Source organism: Prosopis cineraria, unplaced genomic scaffold (assembly GCF_029017545.1).
Source record: "Prosopis cineraria cultivar Desert tree isolate PC_DT_omini unplaced genomic scaffold, ASM2901754v1 PC1, whole genome shotgun sequence".
Classification (NCBI taxonomy): domain Eukaryota; kingdom Viridiplantae; phylum Streptophyta; class Magnoliopsida; order Fabales; family Fabaceae; genus Prosopis; species Prosopis cineraria.
The window spans coordinates 40,217,061-40,237,191 of record NW_026555332.1 but is presented as its reverse complement, the minus strand read 5'-3'; the positions used below and the strand labels follow the sequence as shown (position 1 = coordinate 40,237,191).

Here is a 20,131-nt window from a genome sequence, read left to right as displayed (position 1 = left end):
TCAGTTTTTTAATTTTAACTCTTGCAACTCAATTTTTATAGTTTTAACAATTTAAATATCAGTACCTATATTTTAAAAAATAAAATTATAAAGATTAAAACTATTGTAAAATTTTAATCCTTATAATATTTGTAGAAAATTGGTTGAGATGGTTTGAGCATGTACAAAGAAGATCAAGGGAGGCACCAGTGAGAAGAGTGGAACATATAACTTTGAGTCCGATTAAGAGAGATAGAGGAAGACCTAAGAGAACACTCTTGGAAGTTGTTGAATGCGATCTTTTAATTAATAATATTCCTAAAAGCTTGATAAACGATAGAGCACAATGGCGTCTTGCAATCCATGTAGCCGACCACACTTAGTGGGATAAAGGCTTGTTGTTGTATAATATTTATAAAGATTAAAAGGTTTTAGTAACAAAATTAAAATTTTAAAATATTTTTAATCTTTATAATTTTATTTTTTAAAATATAGGAATTAATATTTTAAATGTTGAAAACTATAGGAATTAAGTTATAAAAGTCAAAAGTTAGGGATCGAATGACAACTGAATCAAAAGTATAAGGACTGAGTTATAATGAATTAAAGTTCAGGATTAAATTATAACTGAATCAAAATTTAAAGAATCAAATAATTATATACCTTAATCTTCATGGAAACATTGTAAATACTTCATGTCATTTATAATTTTTGGTGGGAAGGAGTGGATGTTAGTGGCAAAACTCATTGGACAGCCTAGGATGAGCTTACACGACCGAGAGCTAATGGTGGGATGGGCTTCAAGGATTTTGTTTTTATGAATTATTCTCTTTTGGCTAAAACAATGTGGAGGGTCATTCATTATCCGAATGACCTTTAGGTGACAGTATTGAAAAGTATTTATTTTCCAAGAAAGGAATTTGTGAATGCCGATAAGGGTTCTAAAACGTCTTAATGTTGATCTAGTATCATCGATGGGAGGGACTTCCAAAGGAAGAATCTTTTGTGGGACATTAGCAATGGTGAATCTATTTGAATTTGGGATGACTAATGGGTACCTAATGCAAAATTCTTGAAAAAGCTTGAAGGTGATACTAAATATATCATTAATTATGGGCATGTTTCAAACTTGACTTAGAATGGAAATTGGGATTTGTCTCCACTCTAAAGATTGATCAGTAATGAGCTTCTCATGGCCATTATTAAAATGTCAATTCCTAGAGTGCCTCTGGAAGACAAATTGATTTGAACTGCAGCCCCTAATGGCTAATACAATGTGAAACTCGCCTCTATAGAGGCAACGAAGAGACAAGCTAGCATCTCCAATAAAGCCAGTCCATCCACATTGATCTCTGAGACTACATGGAAGCATGTTTGGAAAATTAAAATAGTCCCTCGCATTCAACACTTTGTGTGGTGCATACTCAACAAGTCAATGGCTAGCAATGACGCTTTGTATAAATGGAAGAGATGGAATATGCACTTATGTCCTATGTATGAAGCTGAAAAGAAACTATTGAGCATCTATTCTTTGCCCTAGGGTGAGGTGTGTGTATGGCTCGGTTGCAGTCTAGGAATGAAATTCCCTTGTTATAATGTCACTAGCTTTGAACTGTAGTGGCTACATCTTTGGCAATCACAGAGTAGCTTCTTGGACTGTGAAATTGCTTTTATTTGTTGTATCCTTTGGGCTATTTGGGAGGGGAGAATTTCAGTTAACAACTAAGGAGGAGATTTAATTTTAGGTAAGTTTAAAAATATTTTAAAATTTCAGTTTAGTTTAAGGAAAAAAAGTTAAAAGAATTTTGATGGTGAAAAGATCAAAATACCCTTAACGTGTTATGCAAAATTACTAGTTGTTAATTTTCTTACCGCATTTATTAATTTACTAATATTAGTTATAAATTACATATGATTGTTAGTAACATTAGTTGTTAATTTTTCTAACTTTACTTATTAATTTACTAATATCAGTTGTAAATTATAAAACTTATCAGTAATTTATAATTAATGTTAATAAATTATAAGACCTGTCAATAATTTACAATTGATATTAGTAAATTAACAAATAAAGTTAGCAATTTAATAATTAATGTTGTTGCTTATGATTGAAAAAAATAATGTCAAAATTTGTATAATTATTGGCATGCACACTTAGGCAATTTGCAACTCATATTTACAAATTGACAAGTAGAGTAAGAAAATTAATAATCAGTGATTCTGTATAATAGGTGAAGGAAATTTTGGTCTTTTCATCTTTAAAATTCTTTTAACTTTTTTTCATTAGACTTAACTGAAATTTCAGAATATTTTTAGACTTATATGAAATTAAGTTTCTTCTTTGATTCTGAACTGAAATTCTCTCATTTGGAAGCATCCTAACAAGATTCACTTCAATCGTATTGCACCTAGCCCTTGCTTGGTCATAACCAAGGCTTCGGCATTCCACAATGAAGCATGATACGTGTTGAATGGTGAGCAATTACCACTATCCTATACTGTTGACATTTGTGATGATTCTCTTAATTAGTGGAAAGCCCCTCATAGGATTATCTCAAAATTAATTGTGATGGGAGTTATTCTAGCAAATACGATGATGTTGCTATGGGTATTGTTTGCCGTGATATAATGGGTTCCCATTTATGGGGATTTGTTGATAAATTTAAGTCCAACTCTGCTATTATGACCGAGGCTCTTGCACTTCAAAAAGCCCTTGTGTTGGCCATTGATATCGGCAGGGATAAAGTTGTCTTTGAAACTGATTGTCAACTTTTGGTTAAGTGCATCTCTTAGAAAATTCTAGACCTAGCAGACTGGAGGTGTCGTGGTATTATTTAGGAACTCATTGATAATTTTGCATCCAAGATTGAGTTTTCTCTTTCTTTTACCCCTCGAAGGGTGACCGTGTTGTTGACCAATTGGCAGTTGATGCTTATAAGGGAGTGAGCCGGTGGTGTGGGTTTTAGAGCCATCACTCTTTTTATATTCTATTTTGATCACAGATCCTAAGGGAGTTGTGAATCCAGATATGGATACTGCTAATCCAGGTTGTAGATATAGCATTGGTTGATGCTATTTGTTTGACTTTTCTTTCTTTATTTTTATCTTTTCTAGTTTCGTTTCTTCATTTATAATTCTCGAACCTTTTCTCAATTTAAGGTGTATTTAGTTTGAGAGAAGGGAAATAGAGAGGAGGAAAAGAATTTAATATTACCTTATTTGGTTCAAGAAGAGAAAGGAGAAAAAATAATTATATATGAACAATTTTACCCTCATTTTATCAATATTAAGATACTAGAAAAGTGTATTTTTATTTTTTGAACTTATCATAGAGGGCATATTGGTTAGGGTATAAAAAATTTTACTCCTTCCCTACCAACCTTCCAAATTTCAAAAGGAGAGCTTGGAAGGGAGGGGAAGGGAGATTTATGTAAGTGTCTTGATAATGATAATTAAAATTTTAAGGAGCTACATTTTAAAAAGAATAATAAATGAAGTAAAAGTAAAATAAAAAGAACTGCTTAATGTTTTATATTTTAAATCAAGTAAGGTTTTTAAAAAAAATACTCTACATCATGAATTATAATTTAGAGGGAGTATGTTTTAATAATTTCCAATTCGAGATCGTCTATTAATTTCTTGGTGCTAAATAAGCTGACGTCAATTTTATGGTTGTCTTGCTCAATTCTTTTTTCCCTACATCTCAATATTATGAATTGCAATGTTTTGGTGTGTGTTCAAAATCCAATCTTTTCATTGCGAGAGAATTATTTTGTATTCGAGTATTATTAGGTCTTTATAGGAATTTAAAATGAAAAAATATAAACCATTTCATGTTGAAGTTTACAGTGACCAAGCTTTTTAAACAGAAAAATAGCATACAAAGATCATTATATAAAATTTATATCCCATAAAGATTAAATGATTTCAAAATAGCTCTGCAGCCCTCTAGTCCTTCTGACATATTAATTTCATAAGCGAAAAGATTGAAATACCCCTCAAGTAGTTAAAAAAAAAAGAAACACTCACTGTCGCGGGCGATAGCCGTTGGACCACCGCCTGTGGTGAGGTTGACAAAGCCCTTATCATCGGAGCTTCGACGCCAGTGATATTTTATTTGAGAAATAAAATTTTTATATGGTCAAGGGAGGGTTTGATCTTATAACCTTTGGCCACTTAAAAAGCACTAGGCCACTAAATCCTTTAATGATATATGGCAATATATATATATATATATATATAAGTACTAAACCAAGTACAAAACCACTTTCATGTAATAACATAATAGTGTATTGTTAATTTTTGAACAAAACTTGTTACTTTACAAATATCACTTATTAATTTAATATGAATAATTACAAATTAGGACTCACTTTACTTGTTAAACATTCTAATGTATTGTTGTCAATGCAAATAGGTTATTGTTAAAACCAAATGGATACTTGTTAGTGAATGACTAACACGTGCAACTAAACTATTCCTATCAATTTTTGTAACTTGTTAAAACCATAATAGATTCTTGTTAATTTCAAATGAATTGTTATTATTTTACAAATGTCACTTGTTAATCTGACATGGAAAATACAAATTGAGGGCTTCAAAACTTCACTCATTTTACTTGTTAAACGTCTCAATATATTGTTGTCAATCACAAATAGGTTATTGTCAAAACTAAATGGGTACTTGTTAGTGAATGACTTGAGACGTTTAACCCTTTTGGTTTTGACAATAACCTATTTGTAATTGACAACAATATATTGGGACATTTAATAATTAAAATGAGTGAAGTTTTGAAACCCTCAATTTGTAATTGTCCATGTCAAATTAATGAGTAACATTTGTAAAATAACAATAATTCATTTGAAATTAACAAGAATCTATTATGGTTTTAATAATTATAAAAATTGATAAGAAGAGTTTAATTGTACGTGTTAGTTATTCATTAATAAATATCTGTTTGGTTTTGACAATAATCTATTTGTAATTGACAACAATATATTAAGATGTTTAACAAGTAAAATGAGTAAAGTTTTAAGGCCACCAATTTGTAATTGTCTATATTAGATTAACAAGTAATATTTGTAAAAGTTTAAAAATTAATAACACACCATTACGTTATTAAATGGAAGTGGTTAGAAGTTTGATTTATTACTTTTTTTTTTGCTATATATTACTAAAAGGCTTGGTGGCCACCAAACTTTTTAGGTGGTCAAGGATTATGAGTTTAAATCCTCCCTTGACCATCTAGAATGCTTGTTTCTCAAATAAAATATTGCCACTGCTAGAACTCTGGCAACCTGCTATCAGTAGCAGAAGCTCCGACTACTTTACCACTAGTGGTGGTCCAACCGCTGGTAATGGTGTGGTATATTTTTTGATTTTTTTAATTACTTGGGAGGCAATTTCATCATTTTACTTACAAAATCAATATTAAAAAAAGACCAATGGACAGCAGTGTAAGCACAAAATTATTTGGTCTTTATGTGATATAAATATCACACAGCGGTCCTTAAATGGTACATTCCCTTCTTTCTAGTTTGTAGGAATCGACTGAGGGCAACGTCTTTATGTCGGGGCCAGAAGGCTCTTTATTTATTGATTTATTCCTATTGATATTTCAAGCCATCCCATCGAGCTGTCCAACACTCATCTTTTTGTGAAGAGTATTGCAACCACAGAACTTTTTCTTATCCCTTGATGTCCATCAATTGTTGAACTGATTCGCCTTGCATTTTAAACACTCCCCTTTCTCAGAAAATCACATAAAACTCTCAACGTTTCAAGTTGAACTAGTTAGAACTACAACAGCAATAAAGTTCTCTCAACAAGTTTCCTTAAAACATCAAATTGAACCAAATTAGAACATTGAAATAATGAAAATCTGAGAGCACTGGAAGGATCTCAGGGTCAAGTGTGGTGTACGTTAGGGATGAATAAGGATTTCAGTGACTCAACCTCAAAAACTAAATCTATATCTACTTAAAATATTATTATATTTGAATTGAATATTGAGTTTCAATATCTGAACCCATCCATATTATCAAGGAAATAGTTCAAGGACGAGGTCCTTAAGCCTTTAAGGAATGTGTTTAACGATCAATTTCTCCGTTATTTTCCTTCTAACTCAGGAGTTTTGGGAGAAGGCCTTGCTCACAATATGCTGAATCCAGACTTCAAATGAATCGACTGATGCAAGTCCAGCTCCATTTTTACACGCACAGAAAAAAATGAACATTATATTTCATTGCATATCTGAATTTTGTATCGACAAACGCCACTATCTATAGTGTCAATGATCAATATGTACAGTATATTTGATAATATTATTGGAATATTAACATTAAAGTCTACTTCATTTGAGTAATAGCCACAAAATGAGAGTTGCATATCAATTAGAGTGCATGTGGAAGATTAGTTATATTTTCCCCAGCCAGGGATTCCTCTGAGCCGTTACTGTAAAGAAAAAGAAATGTAAGTCAGCGTAATCAAAGCTAATATGTATGTCAATAAAATTCATTTTTCAAAAACTTACCTAAGATAGCTCAGAGCTGACATTCGGTAGAGGCAGGTGAAGACCAGAATATGCAATCCAATGGTATAAAAGAAAGCAAAAGTTCGGGCATACCTACAAAAGCATTCTTTATCAAATAACGATGCACAAAATTTTACAATCCACAGAAACAAGAATGAAAGAACGATACATTAGACATATTCTATACACATTAAGAGTGAGAATTAGAATTAGAAAATAAATCCTAAGACTGTCTACAATAAACAAAGAATGTGACAGTGCCTACAGTTTATTAGGGAATAAATCATTCGCTGGCGGCAGGGTCTGGTAAGGACACAACCTATTGGCAGAGCAAGTACTAGACAATAATTCTATTGAGATAGATAGATGATGATGATAATATGCTCAAAGGTAAAACAAATACTGAAGACGACATCAGCAAGGCTCAGCTGGAAGGTAAAAATTGAAACTCTAGGCTCAGAAAACAGCCAGTGTCAGTGCAATGAATTGGAGAACCCGTAAAAGAAAATTATGTTTAATATAGGGGCTGATATTAAACGGTAAAATGTCGGGTCATGAACTTGAAATAATTAATTACCGTTGAATTAAAGGGAGAAGGGCATGTAAAGCCCTTTCAAGGGAATTTATCACCATAAGGATCAATAAATTTTACATCGGATATTTTCTTGTGAAAGTATGTATATATTTTAATTAAAAGTTGAATTTTAACTTGTTAACCTTTTAAGGAAACCCTAACAAAATATATATATATATATATATAAGTTAAGATTCAGCTGTTAATAACATATACTTCTCTAGTCCTGTATATTAATCACCTTCTAGAAGCATAATCCGGTTCACTTTTTAAGTCACTGGTTGATGAATCGTTTTGTTTCAAATTGAAATTCCCAAACTACCCTTGAAAAGTAACATAGAGAAATTCATAAAAAATAATATTATGATATTTGTTTATTTTTTGCTTTTTACTTCAAGGTTATATCTAGAATTTTACCTACTTTTATTTCTTGTATTTTTATTGTATTGGTATTGATGAGATTGCTAGAAATGACTCATAAATGGAACCGGAGGCAGTAGATATTTTCACAAGACAATATCCGATGCAAAACTTATGAGCCAGCAATAAATTCCCTTGAGAGTTGAGAGAGCCTTAAATGTCATTCTTCCTCTCAAGGGAATGTATTAAAATGTGAGACAGATTAGATAATCAGAACTCAGAAGGAAACAGGTATATTAAATCATTAGAGTCTCTGAAGCAGATATGGCACAATCATACTTGTTCCCAAGAAGAAAACGTCCACTGCTGAGCGTGATTCTGTCCCTGAATCCTAGCTCTTTGTATCTTTGATCCCTTTCCTAATTCCATGCAGAAGAGATTGATCAGTTTATATTTAGAAACAAGTGACATTAATTATAAATAAAGAACATATAATGTGAGAAAACTAGTTTATGTTGCACGGGTTGCCTACAGGCTTAGAATATGATATTTGAACAACAGAATCATTGGGAGTTCAGGAAAGTGGTGTCTCAAATCATTGATTTTAACACATAATAAGTTTCTTTCAAGATCTTATCTAGGTTTTCGTTATCTTCAGACAGGAAGTCTTCTATTTCAACATATCAAGTCAGGATGAATCATTAATTCAAACTGCGAGGATATAAATACTTGATACTTTTCCTAAGGATGGATGGGACCAGTCCACCTTTTTTGAGAATGCAGCGAAAGGATTTATGTCATCCTCGTATATTTTCTTGTATTTAGATTCAACATCTGACGCGAAACCACTTTCAAGATCCTCTGCATACTGCACATAAAGATAAATTCAATCAATTCTGAAGAAAATATCAGAAATGGGGGAAAAAGAACTTGTAAAGACTTAAAATTTAAAACAAAAGGAACAATTTAGACAACCTTTTTGGAACCTCTAGAGACCACTTTCTCAGTATTGTAATCTTGGACATAACGAATCTTCCCATATAGTTTTACATTATCAGCTTTGATCTTTTCCAGTTCCACTGTTAGCAACCCAATCTTCTCTTTCAACTGCCTCACTTCCTATTGAAAATTTCAACTAAGGCACATGGTCTCATCTCTAATATAAAATTTGATTCTCACAATGTGAGGTTGAATAAATAAGTCACCATTGAAATCAAACATACCTCTTCTGACTCTTGCAAACGTGTTCTAAATCGATCCCTCTGGTTACAAATCACTTTAAGCATTGAACTCTGGTCTTGATCTAAGGTTACATGCCTTGGATCTGTAGCCTGATGCAGAAAAGGCAGCATAAGAATTTTTAAAATTTCAATGAACAGATAGGCAAGATAGAAGAACATTTTCAACAGGGAATTAATCAGCAGGTACAGGAGAGTATCCAGTAAGTTGCGGCAACCAAATTACAATAACTTGTGTCAAAGTTTTTAATTTTAATTTTTTTTAAACTAAAATATCATCCATAGAAGTGTTTATTTTCAAATACAAAGTTAATGTAATTTCAGCAAAACTCAAGTGAAGTTACACGTGATTTACTCAATTTAATTTCATTTGAATGTGAGAACGGAGCAGTATGAATCAAGCTCCTAATCATTTAGCCGAAGAGACTGCATTCCTCATGAGAATGACTGCCCTAAAAGCTTAAATTATTAGGCTTAGGAGTAATTTTTATTTATGACCTTAAAAGATTTTGTTCCCAAAACGGAATTCTGCATTCTGGCACTCTCCAACAGTAAATGCCATGAAATTAGCTAAATAACTATGCTGATATTCCCAGATAAAATTTCTCTATAAAAGAATACAGAATGATAAATTCTTGGGTATAGAAGCTGGTCCTAATTGTTTAACATTTCTGCTTAAAATTGTTCATATGTGGCAGGAATTCTTAAGATATTTCACAAAGTACCAGCAAATGTGTCCCTGAATGTTTGTTACTAAATATCTAGAAATTCTTTGGCAATTCATACCCAGTCAAAAGAAAAGAGATCTAATCTGGCTGTAAGATTTACTTAAATCACATACTAGTAAACAAACTTAAAAAAAAAAAAAAAACATTATGGAGAACTAATTCGGTATCCCTATAAAACAGAACAGGATTGAGCAACAAACGGTTTAAGAGAATCAATTCTCGATCACTGAATGCATAATATTTTATTTCTATGAAAGAGAAATCTACCTCAGTTGCCTCACTCCCACCAGCCTCTGAAAGATCCCAGTCATCAGAAAAAGGTCCTTTACGATCCTTAGAACCATAACCCTGAATCAGAAAGGGCATGCTAGGTTCATAAAAGAAAAAAACTAGCACAAATGTAATCCTAATTTATAAAGGAAAGGAAATTAGGGTTCATTTTTATTAAAGGAGCAAATAGAGCAAACAAAAAGCTAGATATAGTTGACACAAACCTTCAATATATCATCTTCCAACTTCTGTATCAATTTTTGCTGTTCATTAACCTTCATGGTATGTTCTGCTATCTTATGTTCTGCTTCCTCCAATAAAGATGTTTTCTCAGAAAGTTTGACCTGAAAATGGTAGGATGATATCTAAATCAGCAACAGCAATGAAAACCACAAATAATCCGATAGACCAGTCTCGAAAAAGAAACTAAATGATTACGTAATCCCTCAAGCTTGGACAAGGTTTAATTCAAAGAATTATGAGACATTCTGATAGTTCTATCCTATTTTGGGAACAATGCTAGAAATTCAGTTTTGAGTGAGTTGAGTACCCTTAGTTATCATTAAAAGTTGGGGAAGAGAGACGAGAGGAGTGGAGAGGGGATGGCGTTGCTAAAGTGCTACTTTAAACAAATCAAATTTATACCTTCAATTGTGTCAGCTCATGTTCCATTTTCCGATTCTTGTCAAGAAGAAGAGACTCCATCTTGCTCATCTCCTCCCCACTTGCAGCCACCTCCCAGTCTTCAGCCTCAATCGAATTATAACCTACTGCCTATATGTAGAACCATAGAGAGTTAGATTGAAAATGCATCATTAGGTACCAAAATGAAAAGTCACTGACTATGTCATATATGTAGCAACCTTAGACACCAGAAAAAGACAGAAAACTAAAATCACCTGTAAAATTTTCACTTTCTTCTGCAAATCATCGACCATTTTTGCTGTTGGTCTTGCATGAAGCTCTTTCTTCATCTCTTCGAGAGCAGCCTCCTATATAAAGAGAAGGAATAGGAAACTAGAAGTTATAGAACAAAACGGTAATTCTTGAAAGAAGAGGTTTACGCTGGATGCGTAATGCCAAACATTCTTGAACACTGTTAAGAAAATCTGTAAAATAGCACCCAAGGTTATAAGCTCACATCATAAATAACTAGAGTGGACCCTATGTATTTGTACAGAGCCTGAGATGAGCTGCACTATTCAAAGCTATGAATAGTGCAGCTTCCTACAGTTTTCATATATGCCAGGGAAAGAACAAAATGTGGCAGACTCCTCACAATTTGCTACTATAGTCAATATTAGACATGCAATGCCTCTGAGCTGGGACTTGGCACAACCAACCAAAAATGTGGGATCAAGCTCATCAAGCATTCATAACTTTAGGCTGATTTACCAGAAAACAATAATACTTAAACCTGTCAAGTGTCAACAGCTCCCAATCAAGTCATCAAGTATTCTGAGTTATTACCAGATCTGTGAATGTCTCAACCCAAATGCAATGCATCATACTCCTTCCTCTCCTAATGTAAGAGAGAAGGGGGGCCAAGGAGGGTATTGCAACCCCCCTCCCGGCTGCAGTAGATGGATTAAAGAGGAGCAATCTGCCATCTGATGCTCTACCTACCTCAATCAGAGAAGGGGGGGTCTAATTAAAAGCATAAGAAGCTTTGGCAACAAGTGACGGCTATTGTGGAGAAGGGAGGTAGGAAAATGAAGATTTTTTGTAGTGGAATATGATTATTTGAATGGTCTGAACAAGAAGCAGCAGCAGAAGGGATTATTAACTGTGAATGTCATGAGTTGCTATTGCTATTGCTGTTACTTTGAAGCTCACATGGTATTTTGTGTGAAAAGACAAGGCTGAGGAGCTTGTTTTGGAAGGTTAAAACAATGATTAAGAGATAAGTGAAGGCTAGCCCCTATAGCAAGAACATGAAGGGTGGTCTCTCAAAGCTTTATTTAATTGAGGGCGAGGAGCTGGGGAAACAATTCAGAGGAAAGAGAGGGGGGTGGAATTGAATTGTAGAATTGGGCGTAAGAGGAGTGTAGGTTGGGGCCAGACAATGTATTAATGGTCAGAAAAAAATCCCAAGATATACACAGGGAGGGGAAATCAATAGTAATTATTGCAATTACATTTAAAGACAGGAAGACGGCCTTTCTTCATTCATTGTTGGAGGAGATGATGTTTTAAGAGTCTCTTGATCGCATAGCACAGAAAACCAAAATAAAAACCCCATTGGATATTAAAGTTTGTTGAGAATCATCAGATATTGTAATTAATGCATGATATTAGGGCTGATTAGATTATGAGCAAACAGAAAAGTGCTGATGAGATTAATGAATAAATTCGCTTTAACCTTTAACATATCACAATGCGCAAGCTTCTTAGGTCTGAAAACATGGATTAAGGCATGCTCTGATCACTTTATGCTGATTTACAAGTGCTGGCACAGGGGTTTCAAAGTATTGAACTTTGGTACTGGAATAAAAAACGTTCAATACTATATTATAGAACCGTGGAATCTAAAAAATTTCAGCTAGTAACTAAGCCCCAATGTGCTACCCACTTTTTTCCTCTTTAATTTTATGGCTGTCTGGCAAAGAAGAAACTTTAACCAACAAGGGTCCGACTATGACATTAGTACATAACCCCCCAAAATAGGAAAGAAAAAAGAAAAAAATAAAATGAATATGCTTGAACACAAACATCAGGCATCAAAAGGAATTAGAGTTAACAGATGCAATCATCATAAGAACTGCTGAAACATCACCTTTTCATTGAGCATTGCAGTCAATTTCTTGATATCATTCCTGTGTTCTTCCCGCTCATTTGATAAGGTTGTTTCAATATTGTGCAGTTCCATGTTCAATTCGGAGATCAGCTTCTCTTTGGCATTTAAGGAATTCTCAAGCATTCTATTTGAATCTAAATTGTCACTGCAAAACAAAAATAATAATAATAATAATAATAATAATAATAATAATAATAATAATCAATAGTTATCAGAAGGCCTGATTAAGAAGGGGGGAAAAAAACGGACGTGACTGGAGACATAAATGTGAGCATGCGTGTATATTTAACAGCCAGATAGTTAGGAAACAAAAGTCAAATGCGAACCGACTAAATTGCTTTAAAATGATGTGCTCGTCCAAAAATTACAATTTTCTTTCTTTTGGCAACTATTACTCATTCATTGCTTGGCTGGCAATACTTCCACCAGTGAAAGACCAAAAAGTTTGGGGGATCAAATAATCACTCCTTATTTTTTAAAAAATAGTGCATAAATGCGATAATCTGTTCATGCAATGCAGCTTTTCTCAGATTATTTGGAAGCAACAGTTGAAACTGAGACTTCACTTAATTCCAAGAAAAACAGAAAACTGAAGGCACAGATCACATTAATAGTGCTGCTTGATGAAATTATAAAGTAGTTTGTCCAGCCAGTAGTTAAAATGTAAATGTTATTTATTTTAGAAAGGGAAATATGTGTAAACGTAGACAGCTATTTCTTCAAGTTTTTGCCTAGTTCCTTTCCGTTTAACAGATTTCATTTATCCAAGGTAAGAAGAAGAGAGGGCCACTGCATACCTTTTCTTAATTTCAGTCTCTTCATTTGCTGATTGTAACTGAGATCGGAGAACTCCCTGCATAAACACAGAGAAAGATCAGTTCAACAAACAGAATTTGTTTTATGATAGGAGTTGGTAATGCAATGAAAAATTATTTTACATCATGAACTATCAAGACACACCTATAAAAGTACATGGTTCATTCATCAAGAATCTATAGTGTTCAATATAAATTAATTTTTAACCTGCTATATGTTTAACTAAAAAGGCAGTTATTAAACTACCAAAAAGAAAACTATTGTTATTCTTGAAAGTCTTCCGATCATATTTTAGCTTCAAGGGGGCTTGTGCATATTTAAACAGCATAAAGAAGGTCGTGTAGTTTAATCATCTCTAATGGGAGGAAAGTAATTTAACTAAACAGGAGATTTAATAGAGAACAAAAAAACTTTATTAGAATGTTTCATAAAGACTGAAAAAATAAGAAAGAAAGTAGCAATACTTTGAAGAGTTTGACCATGGGGGTTAAAATTTAATGTGATTTGAAAAATTCTTGCATTTAAAAATGATATGAAGGTTTGTGTATTGCACCTTCTCTCTCTCCAAACTAAGAAGCCTCATTTGTGCCCGTTCAACTTCATCCATCAGAAGGTTGACTTCTGATTGCTTAGCAGCCCTCTCTTCATCTGAAAAAATAAACAACACAACGCATCATTTTTTTTAAAATATAACTTGATAAATTATCACTTGAATATGCAGAAAAACATAAAAGTGCTGAAATTCGTCTATACTGAATCATAATAACAATTGTTAGAGATTCAAGTATAAAGTATGTAGCCAGAATTGAAATCAAAACTAGCTGATTACCTGATTGAGCACGGAGTTCAAATAACTGATTTTGTGCAAGTTCATGTAATTTCTGCATATTGGAAACACTTTCTTGAGCTTGCCGCAACTGGTCTTGTAATGACTGTTCTCTGCATATCAAAGGGGCTCATATATGTATGTTAACTAGTGCCAAGATAGAAAGAGGATGGAACAAGGGATAAATGATCTGAAAGAATTGCTAGAAAGACAAACACCAAATAATGACAACAGCCTCAAGCTGCTAGTTACAGTATAACATACCTCTCTTTTATAACTTCCAATGTTTTCTGGTTCTCTTCTGCCAGACTGCGTTGCTTAATCTCAACAATTTCTTTTATTTTCTCTTCCATCTGATAATTCAATATAAGCACTCGTAAATTGATGGACTAAATTGAAATAGATAATTTGTGGAGGACCAAACAGAAATTAATCTATATATCAAAAGGACCACAATAGAGGTTTTCTCTGAATAGTATTATATAATGTTCAAAATGTAAATGTCTCTAGTCTTTACCCCAGGTTTATTTTAGTCTCATAAAGGTTACAATATTCAAATCAGATAGGAAACAATTCTGGAAAATGAATGTAAGCAGGCATGCCAAAACATCCCATGACAATACAGGCATGAGCAAGCATACAATACAGAACAAGGAAAACGTTAACTGTTAGGCAGCTTCAGAAAAATGAAAACCAGACAAAGTCATTATGCAACAGTATTTGTAATATTCAAAGCATTAACACCTGTTGCTCTAATTGCCGATTTCTCTCTTCAAGTCTTCGTATTGTAGCCTGTTGATTCTTCAAGTGAGTTGCCTCTGTCCTGAATTCTTCAAGCTCAACTTGCATTTTTCGGTTTTCAGATTCCACCTCAGACAACTTGAGATCTTGCTCCTGTGCAAAGAAATTATACCACAACATGAATAAGCACACGCAGATGCACAAATAACTTCCAGACAGACATTGCATGCCTGTGATGCTCATAAGTTTCATACATACAAAGCAGGACGATGGCAAATGACAATTGTGCAAGCAGGCAAAATGGTGACTTCTTAGCAGCATATTATCAGAGACTTAAGTTTGATCTCTATTTCATACAAACCCATGTACATGCAGCCACATGATAAAAGATATACAAAGAGTAAAAGCAAGGACAGTTGGCATTTGGAAAATATAATTTTGCATATTTCAGTGTTTAAAGGACCACGTATTGGACAAATGTATTATTGAAAGTTCGGATGAAGCTTCATAAAAGTAGTTGATATAGCTGTAATAAAAGCATAAAATGGAAGAGCTATTACTGCCAGGATAGATGCTAATATGTGACGCAGTTATTCTCATGATGGTTATTGTATAATGTGATAGCTACTATGGTATATGGTATATGGTGGTGATAAAAAGCAAAGGGAATCCGGCACAGGCATCAACTAACTGTGGCAGCAGGTTGGAGTTGATTCATTTGGAAATTTGGTTCAAATTATCAAGAGAATGCATATAAGAAAATCTGGTTTACAACTGGTAGGCATGGACCTGCCAATGACCTTTTAAACTCCATTATTCATATTACTATACTACTTCAGAGAATGTTAGTATTCCTATTTTCCTTGTATACAAGAATATTGTTTAAATTGTACATTTATACATGAAATATGCAAGTGTAGAACTCTTTAGTCTCTCATGCAACCATATGTAATACATTCCACAATATTACAAAATTGCTATCATGTGAATATGATATTAGAAAAGAAATTACATTAAAATTCACATGCACCACTTAAGTGAAACGCTGGAACTCACAGCAATAGACGCAAGAGCTGGATAAGGATCAGGAGCCTCATAAAGCTTTTGATAGATGTTAAGAAAAGCATTTTCTCCAAATTTGGCCCTCTTAGTAAGATTATCCACCTCTTCTTGGTAGCCCTTAAGCAAGGTATTAAACAGACTTAGCTTCTCCTCAGGTGAAGCTTTCTTAAAATCTGTAAGCAACATAATTTGCATTCAGTTTCCAGAACGCCAAACAAAAGAATGAAAAGGAAATCATGCAGATATATAAAGTGAAGAAAAACCCCCTCACCCTCAAAAAAGAAAAAAGAACAAAAATCAAAATTTCAACATTATAAGGTTAAGGATAGGATTAAGAATGTAACCTGATCATATTAGGTCTATTCTATGTCCATCTTTCCACCATAATTTGAGTACAGTAGCTAAAGCATACCTCTGGTGTTCTCTGCAAGCTTTCGCCTATTTTTCTGACTGTTTTCCTGGTTTTCTGCAATCCTGAGCCCTTGTTCATCCAATATAGATTTCTCCTTCTCTAAGTCAAAATCTGTAGAGGAGAGAACATTTATGTTGCTGTTATGTCTTTGGTTTGAAATGGGGTTTTGTTGAGCACTAGTGCAGCACTAAATCAAAAAAGTAGGCATAGATAACCAAGCCGGGTTAAATACTCGCACCAAAACAAGAAATTAAGAGGAACATTATAAAATGGATTTAAGACAGTTTGTGAGCTTTAAACAACACAGGTGCAGCACTTGATATTCTAACTGCAAATGTCATATAGGCTTGGACTAGCCAGAATCATAGCACATTAGTATGATCAATCAAAATGGAAAAACGATGCAAGGAAAAATAAAATAGTATATGCAATTCAAAAGTTAATAAGTTCATCATTCCTTTTAATCAGATAAGAAACAATATAATTGCAGAAATTAGCCATTATATAGCATTATTCATCATACTATGTACACAGACATCGCATCAGTTCTAAGTTGATAGACATAGCTTAAAGTATGAAATAAACTAAAGATTACAACTCTGCAGTAACCAAAGTGAATGTTTCATACTGCATATACATGACTAAACTTTTGATGCCATGTTCTATGGTGCTTTCTTTCTTTCTCTACGTAACTTCCCCTCCGCTTGCTGCGGATAATTGTTCTAAAGATACCTCAGCAAATAGTATTCATTTCAAACAGTAAGGTCACATTACACACACACACACACACACACATATATAGGGAAAAACTTATATACTTAGCCTTAAATATTTAATGTGCTTGTTTTTAATTAAATCAAGACATTTAAATCTTTTATAGATTGTTTATCCGATAATAAATTCTTATTAATTTTATTAACACATTAAGATCCACTTATCATGATTTGATTGGATATAAGTATATTAAGTATATAAGGTTAAATACATAAGTATTACTCATATATATATATATATTTGGTATCTCATTCATTTTCAAAATTGATAGACGTATAAACAAGCACCAATCCTTCTGATAATATCTAAAAATACAAGTGAGAAAGAAGATGACGTGGATAAAATGTTCAAGAAAGGAAGCTAAATACCATAGTTGTTTGACCATTTACCCTTCATCTCTGTGTAGGATCCTTAAGATCCACACTATGCTGGTTTTACAAAGTAGAACGAATAAAATCTTCAAACTTTCTCTGGCATTAAACAGTGAAGAATGAGTTCAATTGAATCTGATTAAGATGACTGAAGATTCCATTTCTTAGTGAGCCGTCAATTTGCAATTTTATTTTATTTATTTTTTTAAATTCAGCAGAATGTCAGAAACTATACCGCTAATACTCCCCGGAGTGGCGTACAACGCCAATTTAGAAAAAGAACCTCATTAAGCAATTATATTCGTCATATCCACCACATCTAACCAATTAATTATTATTCAAACGAACAGCCACAAAGGTTAAGGCTAAGAAAGAACTACTATTTAGCGGAAGTGAGTTTAACGATTCATTGAAATGAACTAAAACGTGTAATTGAAGTTCTAAGACGTGGAGAAAGATGCACCATGATAATAGTAAGAGGCAACTGAAATTTGAATACCTTTCCAGAAGCTGGAAACGACAGAGATCGGAGAAGCAGACGAAGATTTGGATTTATCTCTCCCGGATCCACCTTGTGGAGAGTCCATTTCTAAACTTGATCTCTTCTCTTCAGCTTTTACCAAACAGAATCTTTGGCGGTAATGCGGGATCAGCAGAACGATGTTAACTTAGACGGGATCTTGTTTAACCGTTGTTTATTCGGTTTTTCCAATTGATATAGAGGATCAGAGCGAGCTCCACTCAGTTCTGGGTTCGTCTCGTGGTAACAACTAAAAAGCTTCTCCCTTCACAAGGCATACAAGCGCGGGGTTGTTTTGGGAGATGGTAACAAGGAGTAGCTTTGTTGGGCGAGTTGGGTAGCCCATACTATGTTGGGCCTGGGTCTTAGGCAACAAACGGACAAGAGACAATTTGATAATGTGGGTCTATTGATCTGAGATTACATCGACCTTGGACCCAAAAAGAGAAGTTCAGAACTATTGCGCATTGGCGGCTCCTTGGCATCTTATATATAAATGTTTTTCGGAGAAATTTTTGTTTAGATTCATTGCACCACATCATTCGTTTATTTCAATATTGTACAATAAAAATATGAAATCTTAAATTTATTCAATTTTAAGTGTTATCCCTCATTTATATCACTTTAAATTATTTTAATTTCTTACATTTTTGTTCCTCCCCTCATTTTATGATGATAGTAGATAGAGAAAATATAAAAAATTAAAGAGACATTTTTATATATATATATATATTATATTATATATTATAATGAAATTATTAAAAATAATGATACATAAAATTTTATTTAAATGAATTGCTGCAATTTTATTAAATAAAGCTTAGATGAGGTGGTTCTCTTGGTCTATGCAAGAATTTTTGTTTAAAATTGTTTGATGTTAATAAAAGTTAAATATTCAATTAAAATGTTCAAAAAATATTTCAACATTTAATTTTTGTCCCTGTTTATTAAGAGCATAGTTAAATACTCTTTTCTAACTCATAATTATTCTTTTCACAATTTAAGTGTTAAAGGGTAAAATTGTTTAAAAATATCTTATATATAAAAATGAAGGCCTTAACAACTTCAAGGTGATAACTAACAACACATGTTTAAGGTGAGGGGGATTCCCAGGTAAGGAAAGCTTTCTTTTACTTGGAGTCCACTGAAATTTAAATCAGTCAATAGTATTGGATATTAATGATTCTCACAAATAAAAAGTAAACAACCATATGAAAGATTAAAAAGTGTAGTTTTGAGTTATTTACTTGAAATAATAATATATTTATTTCAATAACTTAGTTATTATGAAGATAATTGAAGGGAAAGTATAAATAATGGTGCATGGATTAAAAGACAAATGATATGTAACCATCACAAGAGTCCCATCACCAAACTTATTTTTATTAACGGGGAGTTGGTTTACTGTCATCTCAATGATTACTGAACCATTTAAAAGTGATGTTGGTAGGCTGAAAACGTTTTTATTTCTCCATGCATCAAACTCAAATTCAACATGTTTATTTCCTTTTCTATTCTTGAAATACAAAGGCAAGCTAAAAGCTTGAAAGAAAGATAAATACTAGGACACAATGCCTAAAGAGTATCTAATCGTCATCACAAGTGAATTGCTTATCATGAAGGAAACAATGCAAGCATCCAGGTGAAATGGTTGGCGAGAAAACTACCTCCAATCAAAAGCATTATTTTTATTTGCATTTTTGCCATCGCTTTATTTATAACAACAGTAACAGACGTTAAAAGGTAACGTCAAAGGCATAATTTTTAGTAGCGCAAATTGCCACGATGGCCCTCCTTGGCCACATAATCAGCACATTAGATGTTATCTTCCCTTGTGCAAAACAATGTTACATCCCAATCAGCATATATATCAAATCATGAGTATCAAAGAGAAGTTATCTTAAAGGGTGATCAATCACACAATCATGTTTCAACATATTAACTGCATCAAAGGAGTCAGAGTATAACCTAATAAGTCAAGTTGTTGTGCAACTATTAAGCCTAGTTTATGTTGGCAACAACAAGTAAAATCATAGTTTGAGTCGTGCGACATTATCCTTAAGAGCTGTTTCGCCATATTAGGTTGATCACGCAACAGCTCTCCATAATTAAACAAACTTTTCTTGTAAAA

At 33.1% G+C, this 20,131-nt stretch overlaps 1 protein-coding gene across 2 annotated transcripts; it reads right to left on the bottom strand.

The window, feature by feature from the left end:
* Window positions 1-6,203: 6,203 nt before the first annotated feature.
* Window positions 6,204-18,282, bottom strand: LOC129319743 (protein CASP). Of its 2 annotated transcripts, XM_054964821.1 has the most exons (19): window positions 17,980-18,282; window positions 16,336-16,446; window positions 15,918-16,096; window positions 14,865-15,014; window positions 14,385-14,473; window positions 14,124-14,233; window positions 13,848-13,942; window positions 13,276-13,331; window positions 12,458-12,623; window positions 10,581-10,673; window positions 10,327-10,455; window positions 9,906-10,025; window positions 9,679-9,759; window positions 8,669-8,776; window positions 8,421-8,564; window positions 8,212-8,313; window positions 7,785-7,864; window positions 6,512-6,604; window positions 6,204-6,432 (listed from the first exon to the last, which is right to left on the bottom strand). In XM_054964821.1, the coding sequence occupies exons 1-19, from the start codon at window positions 18,065-18,067 to the stop codon at window positions 6,372-6,374; spliced, it is 2,055 nt and encodes a 684-aa protein (XP_054820796.1). In that variant the 5' UTR covers window positions 18,068-18,282; the 3' UTR covers window positions 6,204-6,371. The 2 variants fall into 2 exon arrangements, 1 of the variants encoding a protein (XP_054820796.1); XR_008595519.1 differs by lacking the exons at window positions 6,204-6,432; window positions 6,512-6,604; window positions 7,785-7,864 and having other exon boundaries at window positions 8,213-8,313; window positions 8,421-8,580.
* Window positions 18,283-20,131: the final 1,849 nt, after the last annotated feature.